Below are 23,975 nucleotides of genomic sequence, written 5' to 3'. Positions count from 1 at the left end.
TGCATCTTCTGGGAGGTTACTTTGACCTTTCTTTTCATTCATTTTTATCCAGGAGATGGTTTATTTCCAATACATACGAAAGCTTACATTACACTCAAGTTACAATTTACAGTCCATGAATATCCTTAAATTTAAAAGAAATACAGAATCCCCTGTTCGTTAGTATTCGATTCGATGAATCCAGAATTCTAATTTGCTGCATGTCTCCATGGGGAAAAAATCCAAATATGTATATGTGCAGGGAATAGTTACGTGTGTATGTGTGTCGCTAGGAGGAAGCCGTACCAGGGAAGAGAACCCTGTCATTTTTGCAACCGTAGACGAAGCTTACGGCCTACCATTCAGTAGCAGACAAAAACTTTCGTACGTGCCCCTTCCTACAGTATTGCGACCAAAATGTGTCACGAGTATCGATATTAATACGGGCAGGATTTAAGCAGAATAGAATCTACGGGCTCCACTGAGTACTTGGGATCGAGAAACGTTAATAGGCAGAGCTTGCATCAAGATACACGCCAATGATGACATTTCCATTGAAAAACGAGACATATTGCATTACATGTCTAGTCTTGCTTCCTTGCCCAAATAAATCTACGTTGAATAAATTTTGAAGAAAGCCAAAATAAAGTTCGAAGATCTGAAATTCTATCATTTATCCGTAAGAATGAGAATATATGGGTCAACAGTGACACATACATGTCCAATAGGCAGGCGTCATTAACCTCGAAGGATTTCGGCCGATCCTAACCTGTCGTTCCATAACATTATAAATTTCGAAGTATAAATTGTGCTTGGCGAAATACAGGTATCTTTATTCCCAAGTGTCATTAGATGTATATATCGTAGAGCCGACGCTGATGGAATGCGTGCAAACTAAGCTCCGCATTTACTTATATACCTTTCCAATCGATGCTCACTTGTTAAGCATTACGTAATTTGCACAGCGCGACTTGCGACATTTCCAAAAACTAAATACTCATCAATGTCTATATTCACAATCTCAATATCAAAGTTTAACTAATTTCCACGTTGCAGCAAAACCAAATAAAATTGTATAAGGGGAACGATTCATCTCTGTTAATAAGGACTAAACTCTAATCATTCCCCGTTGCAACTTGAACCTTATTGAATACATTAAACTTAAAAGAACAGATTCGATCTTCCCATTGTTGTTAAACGAAATCTATGTCAATCTAAATCATAAACATTTTTCTGCCGTGAAAGAACACAGATTTACATATCCAATATTAAAGATTCGGTCAGAAAATTAACATATAGATTATTACATTAGGCTGCGTTTACACTTATTGTTACAATAAAGAAAATATTAGTGGATTATATAAGTCTAGTAATAATCTTTCTATTTATCAAAAATTATGAAATATGAAATATTAAATATCAAATAATAAGAACTAACTAATATAAAATAACCCAGAATAATTAACGGCACATGGATATGAGCCGTGAGGTTCATATCAATCTATTGAGGAAATCATGGAACTACACATTTTATTGTGAAATTAAGGCAGTATATATATATATATATATATATTTCTATTTTCTGAAAAAAACTACACGTGATGGGTAAAAATGGATTTCATTTTTTGAATCAGCATACTGAAATTATTCAGAGGCAACAGTCATTTCTTGGTAGTTTGATGCATATAATTCCACAAGAATATTTACACACCAATATTGATCAATATTTTGAACAGATTTTTGATTACAGTAAAACCTCGTTAATTCGGACCCCGATAAGATGGGCTTCGCTTAATCCGGACAGGAAAAAAAAGCAACGTTTTAAATGTGGTTAGAAGCACTGCATTATCGTATTGCTTTACATTTTACTGTACTGTATAGTGTATTTAGGCCTATGCCCTTTAAATACACCATAATAAACGTATTTTGTTGCTATAAACGGAGTTTTAATGCACTTTCTACTGTTATTTTAGGTTATTTAAGTTAATCCGGACTTTCGTCAAACCGGTCAACTTATCCTCCTCATTAGTCCGGATTAACGAGGTTTTACTGTATTGCAGTTTTAAAGTATCGGTTCAGCCTATTATAAATATATCTTTTCTTTTTGGAATCTAGGAACACTTAGTAACCTAACCTGTAATCCTAGGAAAATATACCCAGTGAATGAAAATGACGAATATGTAATTGTAAAAAAATTAAACAAATAAATTCCTTAGCACATAGAAACAGGAGAACCATAATTATGAGAAAATGACGTCCTGGTTTATTTAAAGGAACCAGAACATCAAGCGCCCTGATCACAGTATAGGGCAAATCTCAGGACCTGACATTAATCGTAAAGAAAATTCATCGTTTTGAGGGTTTGTTGCAATAAAATGAATCCTCAACAAACAAAATGTTAAGAAAACATGTTCCCCTTGATGTCCTTGTCAGTGTTGTACAGCGCCACTCTTATTCGACGGTCCTTCCGAAAATAACAATATACTTTCTTTCTACCACGAAAAAGTTCGTACGATTCAATATGGTCTACAGAATTTCAGCTAATGGTCACTAGATGCCTCCGCAGATAAAGGACAATTTTTGCACAAACTGTGAGAACATATAAAAATACATAAAACCTGCACCTTTATTCGTAAGTGAACAATATCACACTTATTTTTAGATGTTCCAAATTTCTTATTTCTTAGTATATCATGTTTATTACTGATTTATTGCTTCTACGGACTCACATATTTTTGTTCAAAATCATTCTATATTTTTCGTCACAGAGGTACATCACAATGTCTTGTCTGTATTTTTTCATGTGCTGTTGCATAGATCATTAGGAAAATTATACTATACATTTCTAGATCGAAAATGGCGGTGAATGGCTGCCATATTGGCTGCAAGATGGCCGCAAAGCTTTGTTTGCTTTGAAAAACGAAAGTATCTATACAATTTTATTGTATTGGTCGGTGCATAAGTTCGTAGCGTTTTGTTATGGGTTGTCAACACTACGTTCTCAAGAGATCCTTGTCCGTTATTCCATTGTTACTGCTTAGTTTGTAGTTTTGTGTTCGTAAAAACAAAGTGTATTCTGATTCTGAGCACATTTTGTCTATTTTGCATACTAATTAAAATGGAGTGTCAAGTGGAGAAAGTTTAACATTTTCGGCACATACTCTTCGAGTTTAACCGAGGTCAAGTGCAGCAGTAGGAAGTCTTTCCTAATGAAGCTGCTCTTGAAACTTGGCTAACTGAGTTCTTCAACTCAAAAACAATTTGTGCTGTGTACGGGGCTAATGCCATATACTGAAAACACAGCAGTGTTGGCAGATGGTCGTTGACAATTGAGGCGACTGCATTAACATTACTGACTAAGTGAGTGTTGTTGTGACTGTGTATTGTTAGACTACAATAACAATGTTTCATCTTACCACCTGTGTTCTTGTGTTAATTAATTATTGTATTCCTGTTAACGTATGTTATGAAACGCCACGAACTTATGCACCGACCCAATATTATAGAATTCAGGGTTAAAATCAGGCCCGTAGCCAGGCAGGGGCTAGGGGGGCTGAGCCCCCAAACCTGGAACTGCCGCCAGCCCCCCCTGGCACTTCCATCAGCCCCCTTGACATTAGGCAAAACTATTTTCCGTAATTTGTTTGCAGTGAAGAGTGAAAATGTAGACAGCAGATATTATTTTGCTTACAGCTTTGGTGAAGGATAAATTCACAGAACATGAACAACAGCTAATACATTTCTTCATCTCATTTGTAAGAAGAAGTTAAAGGAGCGGCAAGTATTTAGAAGATTCTCTTCTCTAGACTCCAGAAGGTTCTTTCACAGGGCAGCTTCTTTATCTGTACTTTCGCTACCCCTGTAGCGACCTCTAACTTACAATTGTTAGACAGAAATCTGTGACTTTGTTGACATCATGCAAATTCCCTCCGCATCTGCGTCAAAGGTAAAAAGCTCCCACGTTTTCGGAACGATGGAGGGTTTCATTGCTTCCGCCGAGGGTGGAATGTACTGTTGGCATTATGATTGAATATTGTACATTTTTCCTTCTGTGATATAAATATCTATATCATCGAAAGTAGTATTGAGTGTGCAGTAAGGGATGATTTCACTAGCAGTCAACACTTCAAGAATCGATGTTTTAAAAGCTATAGAAAAAATGTAGTATTTGTATGATATTTCTAAATTTCAAATAACTTAATGTCCCCCCTTACATAATTTACCTTCATTTAATACTGTTAAACTTTTGAAAATTGGACTTGGGTTACAAAGCCCCCCCCCCTTATAACCTGCGAGCCCCGCCTGGAGATCAACTCTAGCTACGGGCCTGGTTAAAATACATTAACTATAGTGATGGGCGTTATTCTCAACACACCATATATGAACTATTATTAGTGTCATGGAGTAAAATAGCATTTTAACGCGCTAATAGTTAACTATTATTGACTTATAATAAGAATAACGGTAATTATGGATTAAACTGAAAACATTTGTGTCCCAACAACGCCCTGAAACAAAAATTCCTTAAATACCTAATGCAAACTACTAATTTTATTCAATGAGAACTATGAATACAAAGGTAGATACTGGCTTACCCTCGGTGTTGTCGACATGGAAGGTGTTGGAACGACATAGTTCTTCATGTTGTTGTGCAGAATCTTTATGAGGGCGTTCTTCTCGCCACATATTCCCTGGAAGTCGTCCATGTCGATGGCCCAGTTCATGGCACCGGCGTATCCTTTCTCCTTGATGAAGTCCATCTTGATCTGGACACTCTTGGGGTTCTCGAACCCAACCCATTGGTTCCCTGAAACATATTTGAGTGCGATGTTAAAGTTTATTTTCAGTGGGGGTGGGGGGGAGACATTCAATACCATTATTAGTAGAGCTGAGACGATACCGATGAAACGAAAGCACAGGAGTCTCATGAACGCATACTGCGCATGCGTCAATTGTGGGAAAAAGGACAGCTTGCTCTGCGACGACAATCATGAGCATTTCTACATTCTAATTTCTTCATATAGGAGAAGTGTTTATTTTACACGAGAACGCTGAACTAAGCTTATATTACATTTCTTGGATCTGAAGTGAAATAAAGTAATAATTCTTTTCCCACAATTGATGCATGCGTCACTTCAGACCCAAGAAATGTAATATAAGCTTAGTTCAGCGCTCTTGTGTAAAATAAATACTTCTACTATATGAAGAAATTAGAATGTAGAAATGCTCATGAATGTCGTCGCAGAGCAAGCTGTCCTTTTCCCCACAATTGACACAAGCACAACATGCACCGCATGCATTCACGAGATGCCTCTGAACGAAAGTATGAACGAGGTTCATATGTATTCTGCGTTTAAAATCCTTCAGCGATTTCACGAAAAATGCTTTTACCTTAGCAAAGAAGACAGACTTGCCAATTTTTGCCCTTCCTCCCACGTTACATGATTATAAAACTAGGCTTACTCAAGTGTCTTCATTCCATATACTCCACATGATAACATGAGCATTCAAATGCATTATTAGCAGACTTATCTTTTACAAAGTTACAAATAATGATAAAAGTAAATACCTTTGTAAGCGTAGGGACATTTTCCAACGTCGTCCCATTTTTCTGTCCATTCGCTGTCTTCCTCCTGCAGGTCATTACATATCTGGGAAACGGAGAAACGTTAATTATTATAAGAACGTGTGGTATGTGATAATTTCGTCACAATGAAAATTAATTTACTACGATTGCCGATACATACTGTTTATATTGATGATAGCGTGAGCACTATTATATTTGCTCACGGCAAATGTCACAGTAGGCAAATTGTCCATGACCATTTTCAGTCATGAAATCTGTATTCCACAATGCGATGATTAGGGCCCGGGTAAAATTGTCATAAAAAATGTAAAATATGTCATAAAAATGCAGAAATATTCCCGGTAAAGACAAAAATATGCACAACAGTACTTCTCATTATACGGAAAGTCAGTATATTCCAGGGTAGGGGTGGGACAGTGGCGGCGATTATGGAAGCGAGGGGGGCAGTTGCCCGCCACTTTTGTCCCCGCACTATGTTAAACCTTTCTACAAAGGGAAATATAATGTCTTTGCCCCCCCCCAGTTTTGGCACCTTGCCCCCCCGGGTTTTAGAACCCAATCGCCGCGGGTATTAAATGAAGTCAGAATCCCTTTAACGGAAGAGTGTAATGGGAAAATACTCGTGCTCGCACAGCTATCAATTGTTGGCAGGATTTAAAAAAAAAGAGGGTATCATTGTGCTTTACTAGTTGGTAAGAAAAAACGACATCTGGTTTAATTTCTTCGTCCGTAATTGCCTTACCCTGCCATCGATATTATAAACTATCCATTGTGCTAAAGGTACGAAGAAAAAATTATAAAATAACCGATTATATGCAAGACAATTATTCAGAAATATGTCTTGTTACGAGAAAATTGAATAATTAAGTGGTAAAAACACGAAATTGGTAAAATATCAAAATACGCCTTATGAAGTTGGTCTATTTCGGCCTGATTTTCATTGGATATGTAAAGATCTCACCCCAGTATTAGATCCGATGCCAAGTAAAAATGTTATAACAAAGTCCCTGGCCCTAGTGATGTACAAAATATTTGAAACAAAAACATCACTAAGCAGACATCTGCTTCACATCAACAGAATTACACAACAACGTGCAGAAACCTGGACGTTGAGAAGAAATGAAGAGAAACGACTCGAAGCTTTTGAAAAGTTGACATGGCGAAAAATGGAGCATGTAAAATGGACAGACAAGGTAAGAAACGAAGCCCTACTGAAAAGAGTTGGTGAAGAAAGATCTATGATGCAGACCATCAAGAAGAGGAAAAGAAACTGGTTAGGACACTGTCTAAGAAGGAACTGCCTGCTAAGGGATGCCTTGGAGGGAATGGTTGAAGAAGGGAAAGTCCGTGGAAGAAAGAGATATCAGATTATGGATGATATTAAATTAACTGGGTCGTATGCTATTACGAAGCGTAAGGCAGAGAATAGGGAAAGCTGGAGATTGCAGTGAAAAACCTGCCAATTAGGCAGAAACCAATGAATGAAAAAAAACAACACAGGATGTAGAATAAAAATAATAAAAAATAGAGCAAGACAATTTGCCTACTATTATCTTTGCCACTGTGAGTTATTTTAACTCTTGTTGACCTTAAAAAGGTAATGTAATATTATACTAAAGAAATATTAGTAAGGGTATTAATGGAATTTCACCACTAAAGATAGAAGTTTTTTTTTGTACCGCGATCTTGGATCGGAGTTTCTTACCACGAAAACACACTTACCTCATAATATGCAAGAAACCCTTTGGCGTTGGTGTAGTTTCCAGGGGCCCCACCCCCGGCCTCCTTGTTGATGTATGTCCCGAGGTTGTAGTTTGTGTTGCTGCTGCTGAGAGTAAACGTACGACCATAGAAGGGAACTCCGACGACAAGCTTGTCAGGTGAGCAACCCATATCCACCCATAGTTGCAGACCATCATGCTGTGAAAAAGTGTCACGAGGTACATGAATGAAGTATTAAGCTTCACAAGCTGTACAAAGATGTAACATACACAATGTTATCATAATAACATGAGATTACATCATGATATAACATTCATATAAATAAAAAAAGCAATATTTTTAAGCCAACAAAATTGTTTCCAGCTGATGGAAATTAATTTCCTGATTGTTATGTGAAAACTGATTCATCGGAATGGAATAGTAATATTCATGTAATGGTTATTAAACGGCATCGTACAGGTATTAAGGGCAAAAGGCACAATTCTACCCCTTTCCCGCCCAAAAGAGCAGACGGCAGTAGGGGGCTGTGTCACAGAAAACCAACCACGTCGTTGAACTGGCCACCGCAGTTGCCAAACTCGCAGCACCCTTTTTCAAAGGGTCAGTGGCCTCTGTTATGGCTTCCTCACCTTGCTGGCGCTGTGTGGCTCAAAAGAGAATACGTGTGCGACATGGCAGGTTTGTTTGTTATGGTGATGGTGCTTCTAGGAGGATTTCGACATGGAAGAGATTTACGTTCGGGTGCGAGGGAGGTGGTGCCGAATGTTCAAAAGCAGGCAATAAAAGCATCGTGCGAAATATTCTGAGACGCAGACGGCAAGAGTGTATTGGCAACAGCGTCCACGTGACTCAGCGCGGACTGACGGGAAGTCGGTAGAGTTATACTTTTACCTTATGGTGCTGAAATACTATTTTAGTTTTTTTTACAGTAGATTCACTTGCATTAGTTGGTAACCCTTTTGGGGGTTTCGACCCATCTAATTACGTCCTTGAAGGTGCACTCACCACATTTAGTTTCTCGTACGCCCATTGGTCGTGAGGCCTCTTGTAGAGGGGGCTGTGGACATCTGCGAATCCAGCCCAGTTTCCTCTGAGATCGTACGCCATGACATGAACGGCATCTAGGAGTCTGTGAAAAAAGAACAGCCTCATTAATGAAATGAAACATCGGGAAAGTTTCGAGACGAGATGAGATTTGGTAGTTTCTCATTCTCGTCTCGAATTAAATATGTTCCTCTCGTTTTCGATCCTGTGTCTCGTTTTGTCTAGGTCTCAATGTGTATGTCTCTAGCTTAGAAATGTATGGTAAATGCTTGTTGATGTAGATTTGTTAATGATCTCACAAGAGGGGGGGGCATTCAACACTCACAACCACACTATTTGTGTGTCTTTTCGTTATTATTCTTAGTAAAGTATATTGGAAATTAAAAGTAATTCCTTACCTTTTGTTTGTTATAGCAGAAACTCTCCACCCGGGAAATTTTTGGTGGGGAGGACTTTTGAGGCCAAGATTGTTGGTGGGAGGGAATTCACCCCGTCCCCCCAGGATTTCGCACCCTGGATGGAAGTGAGGTTGACTTTTGAGTGCCTTCCGAGCTTTCAAAGGTCGGAGTACTCAGAATTCTCACCCTTTGGGGTGAGTTTCTTTTTCCCGTCCTAGGGTGAGTGAAAATCTGGGATCGAAACCTTCTCTGTGCATCCCTGTGGGGAGGTTTCAGCTGCACAAAAGGGGGAGAGCGGTAATTGTGTTCGATATACTTACTCGCAAAGCTCCGGTACATGATATCCTTCCTGCAAGCGGAATTTGGCCAAAGGAACGGCTATTGTTATCTCCCAGCCTTTACCCTCTGCATCGAAAGCCCGTCGAAGCTCCTCCACAAAGTAGAAGAAATTGTCCTTGTCCTTGAAGGTCCCGCCTCTGTCCGCTGCTCCTGGATACTCCCAGTCAAGGTCGAAGCCGTCGAAACCGTATCGATTCATATATTCTGTAGAAGAAAACATTTTGGAGTCAAAAATACTTTCTTATTCTATTAACCTTCACGTGTCTTTCTGAAATAATTTGTATACTTTCCATAGCCATGCTTAGAGGGAGGTAGTGTTCAAAAGCACCCCCCCCCCCAAGAAACTTCTCGTATGTTGGATTAATGCAAGTTCAGAAATCAAAATTGGAAACTTATTTTCAAATACTTGTTCAAAGCTTTACAAAAATACAACAGGTGGAGAATTCTAACAGAACTCACGCTTACTGTGCCGGAGTGGCTTGCACAGCGCGTTACGACGCCAGGGGTCCTGGGTTCGAATCCCGACATGGATGTTTTTTTGTGAGTCCTTTCATCAATTTCATCACATCATCACTCATCCTCATCTTCGAGATTAGCCAAATATGGCAGAAATGCGAAGTCAAATAAACCAAATCAACCAATCAAGAACCCTGACTTAGACAATCCAGAAAGAATTTCCAAACGTTTGGATTTCCCGAAACTTTTGCGGAACAGGTTTAATTTTTGAAATCACACCCCATCCACGACCTCTCTACTTATCTCTGGCCGTCCTCTTTCCAGTGTTGCCCCTGCTTCAGACTCAAAATTCCCTTTCCGACATTTAAATTCGCTGTGTTGTTGAAATATTCCCTTTTGACAAGAGTTCGAATATCAGGCCTTGCTAGCTCCGCTCCCGCCCTCCCCACTTCCTATAAATAGCCGTCGGCGTAGTATGTACTGTAGATTTAACCTACATTCGGTCAAATAAGAAACATGCTTGTGTAGTGCATAGTGGCTATAGTATATAATGCTGTAGAGCTGTAGAGTATATGATCAATTGTGGGTGAACTCTCCCAGAAAGTGTTTTCTGTCTACTGCCACGACCCTTGTGAATGCTATGAGTACACTTTTGTCTCTTTGTGATGACGTCATTGCGTATTAGCCTACCTTAGTTTTTGTTGTGAATATGTGCGTCGGTTGGGAGCAAAAACTTACTTTTATAGTTAATAACTGAAATCCAGTTCGGTTAGCTTGTATTCGAACATAATAGCGAAAATAAAAGATGCTTCAGATCGAAAAATTGAGTGTAAAATACAAGAATCAGGTTGATTTTCATATCACACCATTTAATCCAAAGATCCAAATGGTTTCAGTGTTTTCAAAATTCCAGAAATTAGATTTTTTATGTGAGATGCCACAGAACGTAAGACTAAAATTTACCCTTAATTTTTAAAGTTTATTTTTTGTTGAACAATGAATTTAAAAGTAAATAACAAAATAATTATGCATTTCAGGATAGTATGAAATGTACAAAAAATTAGGACAATTGTTGTGTATATTCAAAAAACCTCGAGTGTATGATAATAAATTTGGAATAACGATAGCTTTATTTTAATAATTTACAATCGTTATTTGATTACGTGTATCAATGGCTTGAAACCTTGTCCAAATATTTCTGGCGACACATATCACTATGGCTCAGAAGTTGAAGACCTTAAAATAGCCAAAAAAGAAAAGACCTATAAAAAGACCTAAAAATATAAAAAAATGGCCTAAAAACTGAAATAAAAGACGTATAAATGTGATCCAAATTAAGTAATAACTTCAGTTTTAATTACATATTTAATGAATAAAAAAATACAAAATTCTGGTGGTATGGAACACACAGTGCGAAAAAACTATATGAATGAAATGCATCTTCTTTCAGACATTATATATTTTTTAGATTAACATAATTTGAAAAATCATATTTGAAGAATCATATTTGGCCTAACCACACTAGGGTTACAGAAATAGGACTTATTATCCTATTTCAGTCGTCCAAAAATGTTTTTATCTCGTTTCAGGGATGGTTCAAGTATAGCTATTTCTTTATTTCTTTACTACAGAAAGGATGTTTAAGAGGTGATGATGAACTGATGATGATTGGAATTGAAAATGGGCAGTAAAAACGTAGTCGACATAAGGTTAAAGTTGCAAAAAAAAGCCGTTAAGACCTTAAAAAAGACTAAAAAAGGACCAATAAGCCGAAAAAGTCAAAAAAGGACAAATAAAACCCACCTTTTTCTGGCCTACAATGACCCAAAATGAACATATATTATGTTGGGCCTCGTCTTCGGACACTAGGAGAAAAAAAAGGATGTTTCCTCAACTTCCGAGACCTACATATCACTGATACTTGCCTACAACGCTCCTGATGAAGCTGTCCCTCCTCTGCTTGACGCCAACCATCTGCGAGTACTTGCGACCCCCCTCGGCCCAGCCCCCCACCGCCAGCTCGGTCTTCAGCGCCGGGTATTTCTTCTTCAAGGCGGTGAAGTTGGAGAAGCCGCTCATCTCGACGTCGTTCTAGGAATAGAATTGGAACGTTGATTCAATATTGCTGATAGTATAAGTTAAGCACTGTATTAGACAGTTATCATAAACTGATCATTTTTCATCACGGAAGCTCCAACTGAATATTATCGCAGGTTTCCTATGCTAACTAAGCAGTGTGAGAGTTCGCCCCCCCCCACTCCCTTGTTTCTTTCCGACCCTTAGGATTTCTTCCTGCTTTAATCCCTCAATCTCTCCTCTCACCTCACCCTGGGTGCCAAGCGAGCAGATTATATTTGCGCCGGAATTACGAAAGGGGGGTTTCACATAACAATTTCTATTTTATGTCCCTGATTCGTTTACACATGTACAGCAAATATACAATTGGTTTTAAATGGACAGTACCGTAGTTCCTTGAATCATAACATTCTAGTAGGATATATTGGTTTATTATACGTAGTTATATATAGTATACATATCTACATTGCGTTTCCATGTGTGTCTTGCATAGACCAAATTAACAAATCTCTAAATAAACATAATTGCGCATCTATGGCTTAACCATTGGCATTTCCTTTGCCGCAGAGTTAGCATAACTATCTCCGCGGGCCTACCCTCAGCTTAAATGATATTCCGTTCCTTACAAATGCGTTTCCTTACGCCTTCAATCTTTCTTTTGGGCATCAATTAATCAAATACGGAAATATCCACATAATCAAAGCTCTTTCTAAAAGGGGACTTGGGACATGAACAGGGGTTGGCTTAACCAAATGCTACATTATTATATCCAGTCTAGCCATCATAAGTGGACTAAACTTGAGGAGACGTTCCTCTTTCGCCGATCAATGGGGAAACACTGTTTTTTGCTAAAGCCCACTGGCCTTTTTTATAGTCGGGGTAAACGTCCGTGGACTTGGACCCCGTAGCGTTGGAAAATTCCACTGCAACGGTCTTTTGAAAGACAGCTAGCTCCCCCAACCGGGGAGGTAAAAAACAGGGGAATCTAACATCCAGCAAAGCACAATCCAATAAGCATATACACTTACATGCAATAATAACATAAAAGTACACTCATGGAAACATAACCGTACACCTTGTAGCTGGCCAGCAATTAATAAACATATTACCAAAACCAGTAATGGTCAATCCGACCGTTACAGCAGTTGCAGGGAAATATCACATTGAAATGACAAGCGACAGGTGACAATAGTGATTTTAGTACCAAAGTGGCAAATGACACCTCACCACAAACTGCACGCCCATGGCCGTATACAAAGGGAGGATTTAATTGGTCCAAAACACTCCCAGCGCTTCAGTAATTTTGCAGTCATTGTATAATGAAATACACAAAATCTCAAAATTTGTTTTTTGAAAGTTTTTGATATCACGCACAAGTATTCAAAAATAAAAGCCCAATTCTAATCAAGTTAAAGATAATATTGCTATACGTTTAATATAATTAATGTTTATCAGGCCAATGTATGCACCCAAAATTGTATATAGACAATTTAGTTGGTTATAATTTAGAAGTTCTTATTTATAATAAACAAATAGTAGCAATTAAATTGTAACTATGAAAGTTGTACCATCCTTGAGCTGCTGTACGATGAACTCCACCCATTATTTCTGTCTATATACAGCCAAGTACACACCCAAAAGTGGAAGTGACACTTCACCACAAACTGTACACCCGAGATAAAGATGAGTGGCACTCGAGTAACAAGTGATATTTGCAGCGTGTCGCGCCACTCTGGTGGCCTTTGTTTCTTACGTTTCGTTTCCAAGTGCCACTCGGTTGCCAGGTGACACGTCATGTCTCCCTTGTCATCGTAGTGTAAATTTTCCATTAAGTAGCTTAAATATATTAATATTTTATCTCAACCTTCTTTTCTTTCGTACAGGTACAGTAGAAAAACCTCCCACATTTTACAGGCTAACAATAAAAACATATGCAATGCTATTCTAATTTTATTGCATAATATGAAAGGACACAGAATCAAGTTTTTATCACTTGGTTCGACAAGATGCGTGCTATTGAGAAAACGGCCAAATCCTAGTAACACGTGTCGCTTCGGTTCGAAATGTTGCCTTTATTTCTGAAGATTGGTTTTCAACAAATAAACATCACTTTCAGTTGCCAATAACTTTTCACCAAATCAAATTACATGAAATCTGATTTCAGATTTGACATCCTGACGAAATTCTAGCCTATGGTCATGTATCACATGACCCACCTATCATTTTAAATAAAAAAGTTGAATTCAAGATGGCGGCCGTCCGCGTGACATACTCCAAAAGGTGTCCCCCTAAGCCTATTATGTATCGCCCATATCAAATTCCATGAAAATACATCACTACGGATTTTACAAGGGGTGGTAAGGGACTTGTGAATCACCCTGTATTTCAGGATTTAGATTCTGCATTTTCGTTGTAGCTGACTGTACACAGGTGGAAACTCACCTCGGGGTCGATTACAAGGACCTCCCACGTGACATTGCTGACGCCGATGAAGGAGTAGATGACGTGGGTGCAGAGATCACCGGGGATGTCGTCGATGGAGTAGCTGCCGATGCCTGGCCTGTAGATGGCCCAGTTGCTGAAGTAGCAAACGACTCTCCCGTGGCGATCTGCCGTCACCTTTGCTTCGGGCGCGGACGCATCTTGAACTGAAAGACAAGAATAAAAAGAGTTGAATGTTAAAATATTCAATGGTCAGCTACATGGGAAACTGTCAACTCAGGATCATATCAGACCAGAGAACTCACATATCGAAGTAGCAGAATCTAAAACGTATACCTGTCTGTGTGTTGATCTCTCTCTCTTTTCTCGCCGGACCCTGTGGCCGAGCGGTTAGCACATCGCGCTGCGACGCCAAGGGTCCCGCGTTCGAATCCCGCTCGGGCTTGATTGCTTGTGAATGTCCATTCATCAGTTTCATCACTCATCCCCATCTTCGCAAATTAGCCAAGAGGCAGAAAACGCGAAGTAAAATAAACTAAATCAATCAATCAAATCAATCTCTCTTTTCTCTGTTTCCCTTTTGTCTCGTTTTCTTCTTTACTCTCTCCAACTTGATACGCACCCACTTATTGTATCATTTTAAGTATTTAATATGTTAATTGTCTATGATGACGTAATTTGTTTTGTTCAATTGGGTAGTCTGTTATGGTTATGGACTAACCTTAAAACATTTGATTGTGGGTTCTTAGGTGAGAGATATTATGAATGTTGCTGGATAAAGGAAGTGATTTTGGAAATGTGAATGTGTTAATTTGTGTAGTCAAGAACAATTATGATCTTAATACAATTTTGTTTGTAATAAGGAGTTTAATTGCGAGTGCAAGTGTAATATATTAACATTAACTGACATCTAAATATATTTTTTGTGTGCGAGAGTTAGTAAGGTTTACGTAAACACATTTTTATCTGATTTCCCACAACCTGAGGGCTTCAAAGTAGGCTGATAAGTCTCATGCTCGCCGCAGAGGAATAAAAGTAAGTACATCCTTTGAGAATAAACCGGGGAACGTAAAAAACTTTTATCTTGCTTCGCTTTCCCTCTCTATCTTGTTTCCTTCTCTCTTCCAAGGGGGAATTCCCCTTCACTCCCCTTCATGTATATTTCTGTGTGCTAGAGAGAGAGAAGAGCAAGAATAAGAAAGACACGACAGAGAGCGAGAGAGCGAAAGAAGTTTACCACTCTCTTTCTTCTTCCTGTATCCATTTCCTCTCTACCTTCATTTTTTCGCGGAGGGAGGGAGTTAATGAGAGAGAGAAAGAACGTCAGTTTCCTCTCTCTCTCTCTCTCTCTCTCTCTCTCTCTCTCTCTCTCTGCACTGTCTCATTCTCTATTCTCTCTCTGTGTGGGGCCTCCCCAATGGCGAATCATCAAAGTATCCCGGGTTCGATACCCGGTGGACACACATAGTGGTTCGGATCCCACTTTAACCTGTAGGTCCAATCCCGATTGGCCTTTCTGTGCATAAAGTGGACTTAAACAACAATTAAATAACATTAAATTTAATCTTATCTCTGTGGCGGGAAAGAGAAAGAGAAAAAGCAAGATAATGACATTAAACAGAAGGGTTTCTCTCATTTAATACAAATAATACATTAATTGTTAACACAGTTTTCAGCATTCCAAAAATGAGATTTTCATGTGACAACATAAACTTCATTACTAATATTTCCCCTAACTTTCACACATTTGTCTTAAGCTGTGTGTGTAAAAGTTAATAACAAAGTAGAATAATTATGCATTCCAGTTACTGACTGTATCAAGTGTAAGAATAAAGTAAAAATAGCTGTGCTGGGTATTCCCCAAGGATATGATAATAAATTTGTAATAAAATTGTTTAATTCTTATTAATGTACAATAGTTATTATTTTATAATTTTTGTTTTTATTCTTTCAAGTATTCACGTTTTATCAACGGCCTGAAAACCCTAAAAAAGTTTTTCTTGTAACTTTACCTTGCATTTAGGATCCTTCATCTATTGGTTTGAATCGGGTGCCAGAAAACAATTGAGATGCAATTATAAAAAGTTTGAACTTTAGAGCATAGAAAAGCACATCTTGTCGCATGTCTGAAGCCTTCCTGTTCGTTCAATAAATTTACATCCCACAAAATTGGCAACGTAGTTCATTTTGCACACGTGTAAACATTTCAAATAGTTATCTTTGGGTAACATGCGAACTATTTTTGCTATTCCGATGCATGGAGTTTTGAATTTTATGCAAACCTCTTAAGAATCACAACAGAAATGCGTGTATAAGAAATGTAAATATGTTGTAAGCATGTTTACCCGTGGAATGTAATATTTTTTCTTTTTTAGTTTGCCACTTCTGTTGTTGCATCCGAAAACTCCGAATTGTCTACTCGCAATGTCACCCTAATGTACAGAAATTATGCACTATAGCGAACATTCCACGCTCAAATCACTACTTCCGCCATTGTATCAGCTGTAGAGTCAGATTATTTTCATACCAACTCCAGCAGACCGCGCTAGTCCAGTTAGTGAGCCTACCAACAGTCCAGAGCGCGTGCAACAGGGATAGCGATAGGTGCTGGGTAGAGATGACGCCAGCGGCTCGTTTGTTGATTGGCTGCTCCAGGACTTATGACTCGCTCCAAAGCTGCCAATGCAAAACAGCCAGAGATGTTACGAAAGTAATCTCACTTAGCTCACCCTCATTCCCTCACGGCTTTGTTCCCTCGCCCAGAAAACACGCTTGGGTTCTCTCTTCCTTAATCTAAGGTTTGAACAATTGAGTTTGCACTACATCGCAGTTATTTGTGAAGGTTACACAAAGAACATAAAACAAAGTCATAATTTTTGTTTCTCTCTAAATAATGTAGGAGGAAAGCAGGTGTAGAATTCTGAAACGGATGTGAAGGGTGACTGTACTTCTGGGGTTTTTCTAAGGGAAAATGACGAAAAATTATACAAATAAAGGTGAGTTCAGGGAAAACGCACTACCTACACCTTGAAGAGTTCCATCCTGGCATTCTTTCACAGACATTTGTGGGATGTAACAAAATCGCTACGTTTCAATGAGTTCATTACAAATCAGAAATATCAGTGACTGTACTTGACGTCATGCGTTTATCCAAAATTTTCGATTTGCTGAGGAGGTGCGAGGAAAATTTTAAACCCAATACAACCATAATTCAAGCATTTGTAAAAACTTTGGGTGCGTGCGTGTATTTGAGTTTTAAGCTCACTTTATGCAATAGGCTAATCGGGACTGGAGCTTCACTTTAAAGTGGAATTCGACTCATACCCTCTGGTATGGGGGGATCTTTTGGGAATGTAGCTCACTAATCATCATTCATCCTTGATGGTAAAGCACTCTTCTCGTGATGAGCTTGGTGGTAAGCTTTTTACATGTTTATACCGCTGATGACCAGGAATAGCTTCAGTGCTGTCTGACACTGCATTCCTGTGATGTTTCTGAATATTTCCTGATTGGAAAACGATGATTGAATGACTGGAAGTTGGAGTTCGTTGTCCATAATAATTAAAAAATACTACGGATCGTTACAAATTCAAACCGCTATGTGCCTCCACGGGGTCTGGGACCCGAGATTCCTTGATAGAAATGCGACGACATTATCACTACGCCATCAGAATGTGTATAATATATATATATTTAATATTGTTTATCACCGATGGAACATTAACGAATCATTTTACACTTCCCACAACCTAGTATCTTCTTTGTGAAAATAATCGCTAGATGGCGAACATCGAAAAGGCAAATACATAATAGACACACAAGTTTAGAATTCTAAGAAGTAATAAGCGGTGTGTTGTTCCTTTATTGTATATTTTAATACCCATTTAATGTAATATGGACTTTCAACTGAGGTAGTAAATAGTGTGTACGTTTCAAGATGATTCGGGCATCACTTGTTTATTAAACATAAAAAAAACTTCAGATTTTTTCACTGTATGTCGTGTTCAAGTAATCTTGATATTTGGGTTACATTGTTAGGTCCTATAATGCTGTAGGTTTTTTCGCCTGGCGTCACTAATCTAGATAATGATTAAACTTTTGTATCGTGTTGATATAATTATTCGATGTTGTTATATAGTGATATTCAATTACTCTACTACTAATTGTATGTGAAAATTGTTCTCGAATCAAATGTTTTCTTCTTCTATGTCGCTTTTCTGCATTTTAGTCTAAGCAGGTTGATGAGGATGAATTATGATGAAATTGATGGCAGGGCTACTCGTAAAGGAACTCCTAGGCAAGGACACTAATCTGGAACCTTCGGTGACGTCATCGCAGGTCACGCTCGGTCAGCCTGTCCCCTTTTCTCCCCGTAACTGGCACTCTAGTGGAAAATTCATTATTTATTTAACCATTTTATTAATTTATAGAATTTCCTGTATAAATTGGTTCGGATCCTACTTTAAACTGTAGGTCCAGTCCCAATTAGGGTATCTGTGCATAATGTGGATTTGATAACTCAACTCAACTGCTGCATAGATTGAACTGACAATCAAGAGAATATTGAAAAATATATAATTGGTGGAGGTTTAATTTTTTTGTAATGTTATGATTGCGCGACTTTTGAAACACCCTGTACAACGGATAAAATGAAATAAATTCCACTATTATGTCTTACATGGTGGGTAAAGACCAGTGCCCGGAAAGTTACTTTAAATAACTGAGTTACGGTTAAGTTACTTTTACAATTACTTTTTGCTGGAAACAAATTTTCTTGCAAACAAATTGCACGCAATCAATAATTATTATTAATGCTAAATAAATAGCTAAATACCGGGTGCGTCAAAAAATGTATACACACTTTGAACTGTCATAGAACATTTATTTTCCAATCTACAAGGTTAAATTTCTGCGAAAAGAAAGGCTACAGTCCAATTTGAAAAATAAGTCTACTTTCTGGTCAAACTGAATGTTCCAAATGGTGGTTAAAGTAAATGTTGAAAATGTTGGCCTTCAGCTTCGATACATTTCTGAGCAAGAGTTACGTGAGAGTAGTGTAAGTGCTAGTAGTGTGCTACGCATTCTGAAGAAAGGCAAGTTGCGTGTGTACATTCCAAGGCTGGTGCAACAGATAAGTGACAACGACCCAGATCGCAGGGTACAATTTTGTGAATGGGTTCAGGAGGTGGTTACATGCGAACCGGGATTTATGGGTAGCATTGTTTGGTCGGATGAAGCACAATTCAAACTTAATGGAACTGTCAATAGGCAGAATTCTGTGGGTTTTATTACCAACAAGATGGCGCCCCGCTGCACTATCATAGGGATGTGCTAGCATACCTGGATCAAAATGTACCAGGCCAGTGGATAGGACTCAGGGGACCAATCGAGTTTCCTGCACGCTCTCCAGACTAGGGATGGCCAGATCCGGATCCTGGCGGATCCGAAATCCGGATCCGGTTGGTTCCGGATCCTAAGGATCCGGATCGTAAAATTTTTCGGATCCGGATCCGTGGATCCGGAATTTTCAGATCCGGATCCGGATCCGCGGATCCGGAATTTTCAGATCCGGATCAAGAACTTTCGGATCCGGATCCAGAACTTTCGGATCCGGATCCAGAACTTTCGGATCCGGATCCAAAACTTTCGGATCCGGATCCGGTACTTTCAGATCCGGATCCGGTACTTTTGGATCCTGATCCGGAATTTTCGGATCCGGATCCGTTTTGCCATCCCACATGCGCTTCTTTGGAAAGTAAGAATGTGCTTATAACATATTGTTACCTGCTAATATACATATATATATAATATACATACACACATATATATATAGTGTGTGTGCGCGCGTGCGCGATTTGTAATTAATTAATACACTTACAAGGAACGTCTAAGTCTCCCCCTCCGATTTCCATGAAACTTGCAGGGCCCAAATGAAGAAATACGTGTTTTCTTGTTTCGGCAAAAAATTTGTTCTAGGGGGCAACCACCTCTCAAATGTCAAGATGAGGACAAATTGAAGTGGGGATCTGACTCCTGTGTTCCCCTCCGATTTCCATGAAACTTGCAGGGCCCAAATGAAGAAATACGTGTTTTCTTGTTTCGGCAAAAAAATTGTTCTAGGGGGCAACCTCCTCTCAAATGTCAAGATGAGGACAAATTGAAGTGGGGATCTGACCCCTGTGTTCCCCTCCGATTTCCATGAAACTTGCAGGGCCCAAATGAAGAAATACGTATTTTCTTGTTTCGGCAAAAAATTTGTTCTAGAGGGCAACCTCCTCTCAAATGTGTATAGAAGGGCCCAAAGGAAGAATTACGTGTTTTTTTGTTTCAGCTAAAAACTGTTTTAGGGGGCAAAATCCCCTTAAATGTCAAGATGAGGACAAATTGAAGTAAGGATCTGACCCCTGTGTCCGCCTCCGATTTTCATGAAACTTGGCAGGTGTATAGAGGGGCCCAAAGGAAGAAATACGTGTTTTTTTTTTGTTTCGGCTAAAAAACTGTTTTAGGGGGCAAAACCCGCCTGAAATGTCACGATGAGGACAAATTGACGTGAGGATCATCTGACCCCTGTGTCCCCCTCCGATTCTCATGAAATTTGATAGGTGTATAGAGAGGGCGTATGCCCCTTGTTTCTTCCTATGCCATATTTACGTGGTTTCGGGGTCAGATGCCCACTTCAATTTCTCCTCATCTTGACCTTTGAGGGGGGGGGGGAATGAAAACACATAAATGTGAGACATTCCATTCCAGGATGAAACCTTTTAACACATATAACAAGATAGAAATGTTATACAAAAATTATCCCCACACCCCCTATACGCCTTCATGGCGTGGTGCTAAGCACAGGGGAACACTTTACCTTTTTTTTTTAACTTTTTTTATTGTTCTACAGTTACAGTTCTACAAATTAAAATAAAAAAGTTCTGGATCTGGATTTCGGATCCGCTAGGATCCGGATCTGGCCATCCCTACTATACACCTGCCACGTTTCATGGAAATCGGAGGGGAACACAGGGGTCAGATCCCCACTTCAATTTGTCCTCATCTTGACATTTGAGAGGAGGTTGCCCCCTAGAACAACTTTTTGCCGAAACAAAAAAACACGTATTTCTTCATTTGGGCCCGTTTATACACACACCTTCCAAGTTTCATGGAAATCGGAGGGGGACACAGGGGTCAGATCCCCACTTCAATTTGTCCTCATCTTGACAATTGAGTGGGTTTCGCCCTGTAAAACAGTTTTTTAGCTGAAACAAAAAAAAAAAACACGCATTTCTTCCTTTGGACCCCACTATACACCTGCCAAGTTTCATGGAAATCGGAGGGGGACACATAAGTCAAATGCCCACTTACATTTGTCCTCATATTGACATTTGAGGGGGAGGGTTGCCCCCTAAAACAGTTTTTAGCCGAAACAAAAAAAAAACACGCATTTCTTCATTTGGGCCCGTTTATACACACACCTGCCAAGTATCATGGAAATCGGAGTGGGACACAGGGGTCCGATCCTCACTTCAATTTGTCCTCATCTTGACATTTGAGGGGGTTTTGCCCCCTAAAACAGTTTTTTAGCTGAAACAAAAAAACACGTATTTCTTCATTTGGGCCCGTTTATGCACACACCTGCCAAGTATCATGGAAATCGGAGGGGGACACAGGGGTCAGATCCTCACTTCAATTTGTCCTCATCTTGACATTTGAGGGGGTTTTGCCCCCTAAAACTGATTTTTAGCTGAAACAAAAAAACACGTATTTCTTCCATTGGGCCCCACTATACACCTGCCAAGTATCATGGAAATCGGAGGGGGACACAGGGGTCAGATCCTCACTTCAATTTGTCTTCATCTTGACATTTGAGGGGGTTTTGCCCCCTAAAACCGTTTTTTAGCTGAAACAAAAAAAACACGTAATTCTTCCTTTGGGCACCACTATACTGCCAAGTTTCATGGAAATCGGAGGGGGACACTTAGATAACCTCCCTTGTTAGTCTTACACTTTGTAATTATTTAACACTGCATATATTGTAATGTTTTATTTTAATTTGTAGAACTGTAACTGTTGAACAATTGTATAATTTTTGTATAACATTTCTATCTTGTTATATGTGTTAAAGGTTTCATCCTGGAATGGAATGTCTCACATTTATGTGTGTTTTCATTTCCAATACATTCGAATGAATACATATTCGTTTCAATGGCATTTACAAAATCACCTCTGACATGTGTGCACGAGTGTGTTAGCCGATGCGTAGCAAAGTATTGTAGGAACAACACTTGAAAAAAATTATTGTAGAACTAACGAAAAATTTCTTTGTAATCGAAGATCATAATACCCTTTAAGGTGTGGTAATATTATAATGGGATTGAGATACGAAACTCTCGGATCCGTATCCGGATTTTCGAATCCGGATCTAGATCCGAATCTTTCGGACTCGGATCCGGATCCAAAATTTTCGGATCCGGAACTTTCGGATCCGGATCCAGATCCGAAACTTTCAGACCCGGATCCGGAACTCTCGGATCCGGATCCAGATCCGGAACTTTCGGATCCGGATCCGGAATTTTCGGATCCGGATGCAGATCCGGAACTTTTGGATCCGGATCCGGATCCGAACGGATCCGGATTTTTCGGATCCGGATCCGTTTGGCCATCCCTACTCCAGACCTTACGCCGCTCGAAGAATTTTTGTTATTCAACTAAAAGCTACGCAAGATGAAACTTCGGGAACAATTTCAATTAAGGTAATTGCTGAATATTTGTTAGCCATTACAGTACATAATGCAAATGTTGAGACACTATACTTTCATTACCATCAGCACAACGTACTCACGAGAGAAATATTATTTTTAATAAAGTCTGTAAAAGGTTTGGTACTGGTCCACATAATTTCAAAGAGTTTGACTGTCCAATCTCTCATAAATATATCTTGACTCAACCTGAAATTTTGAGAAAAATTGACTCACCTTACCAGTTAAAACATCTAGTAAGAGGTGCATTGTTTAGTACGATTACAAGTTTGGAAGTTTTGCATTAAAGAATTAGTTAAGAAATCTTTTCTTTAACTGCAAAGTGTCAATTTTAAATTACTCTCTAACGTGTTTTATAGAAATATGTATTATTTATTGCGAATGTTTTGTGTCCTACATTTTGACTCAATGTCCTACATTTTAGGACATTATGTCCTACATTTCCCTATTCTTTCATAAAGTAACTATTACAGTTAAAGTTTTTTAAAAGTAGCTACTTACAGTTTCAATTCCTCAAAGTAAATTAACTAGTTATTTCCAAACAGTGGTAAGAATCGACGCATGCTTAACATGCACACCGCGTGCTTGTGCAGTTGTGAATGCATGGAAGCGAGTCCGCGACATTTTAATTGCTTGTCTGAGGAGAAGGGGATGAAAAATGACTCACCTTTGTTGTCCACGCACCTCGTGCCAGCCACCAGAGCGAGTAACAGGTAGATGTGAGCCTGCATTTTACCCAGCTGTCATCCGATGCACCTGAAAACGAAATACTTTGTGTTAAATTACCTGTATTTAGAATGCGGAACGTGATAACTAATGGGAGGAGTTATGAACAGTTTCTTTTTAATGTTTCTTGTTAAATGTAACACAGTACCTTCGGATTTTCAGCGCCGAGTTCAGCGATGAAGCTTCATTCAACGCCATCGTTATTCCATCACTTACGTTCGAATTATCATCACAAATTGTTTCAAAATGGAGGCTACAGTTGCTCTTTTCTCTGCAGTTTCGGCTGTTGCTTCGGTTTTATGGAAAGACCGTTGTTGAATCAATTTGAAAGAACAACTAAGTATAGTACGAAAGAAGAGGAAGATTTTTTTCTACTTACAAGTGCAGTGACAGAACACGCACATTTATTCTGTAGATTTCCTGCCCGTAATTCACTTCCATTGTAGCTAATCGTTAGCA

At 39.0% G+C, this 23,975-nt stretch overlaps 1 protein-coding gene across 1 annotated transcript in view; it reads right to left on the bottom strand.

The window, feature by feature from the left end:
• Cht5 (Chitinase 5) overlaps window positions 1-23,975 on the bottom strand; it is a 57,514-nt gene that overhangs the window by 10,380 nt on the left and 23,159 nt on the right. Inside the window, exons 2-9 of the mRNA XM_083111759.1 lie at window positions 23,458-23,546; window positions 14,044-14,249; window positions 11,451-11,616; window positions 9,051-9,273; window positions 8,294-8,417; window positions 7,289-7,486; window positions 5,549-5,630; window positions 4,575-4,786 (exon numbers count right to left, since the gene is read on the bottom strand). Of these exons, the coding sequence (XP_082967885.1) occupies window positions 4,575-4,786; window positions 5,549-5,630; window positions 7,289-7,486; window positions 8,294-8,417; window positions 9,051-9,273; window positions 11,451-11,616; window positions 14,044-14,249; window positions 23,458-23,521 (1,275 nt within the window). The 5' untranslated portion in view covers window positions 23,522-23,546. The remainder of the gene's footprint in view (window positions 1-4,574; window positions 4,787-5,548; window positions 5,631-7,288; window positions 7,487-8,293; window positions 8,418-9,050; window positions 9,274-11,450; window positions 11,617-14,043; window positions 14,250-23,457; window positions 23,547-23,975) is intronic.

This window comes from Lepisma saccharinum, chromosome 25, assembly GCF_977018435.1.
Source record: "Lepisma saccharinum chromosome 25, izLepSacc3.1, whole genome shotgun sequence".
In the NCBI taxonomy this organism is placed as follows: domain Eukaryota; kingdom Metazoa; phylum Arthropoda; class Insecta; order Zygentoma; family Lepismatidae; genus Lepisma; species Lepisma saccharinum.
The sequence above is the reverse complement of the archived record's forward strand: the minus strand, read 5'-3'. Positions and strand labels throughout refer to the sequence as shown.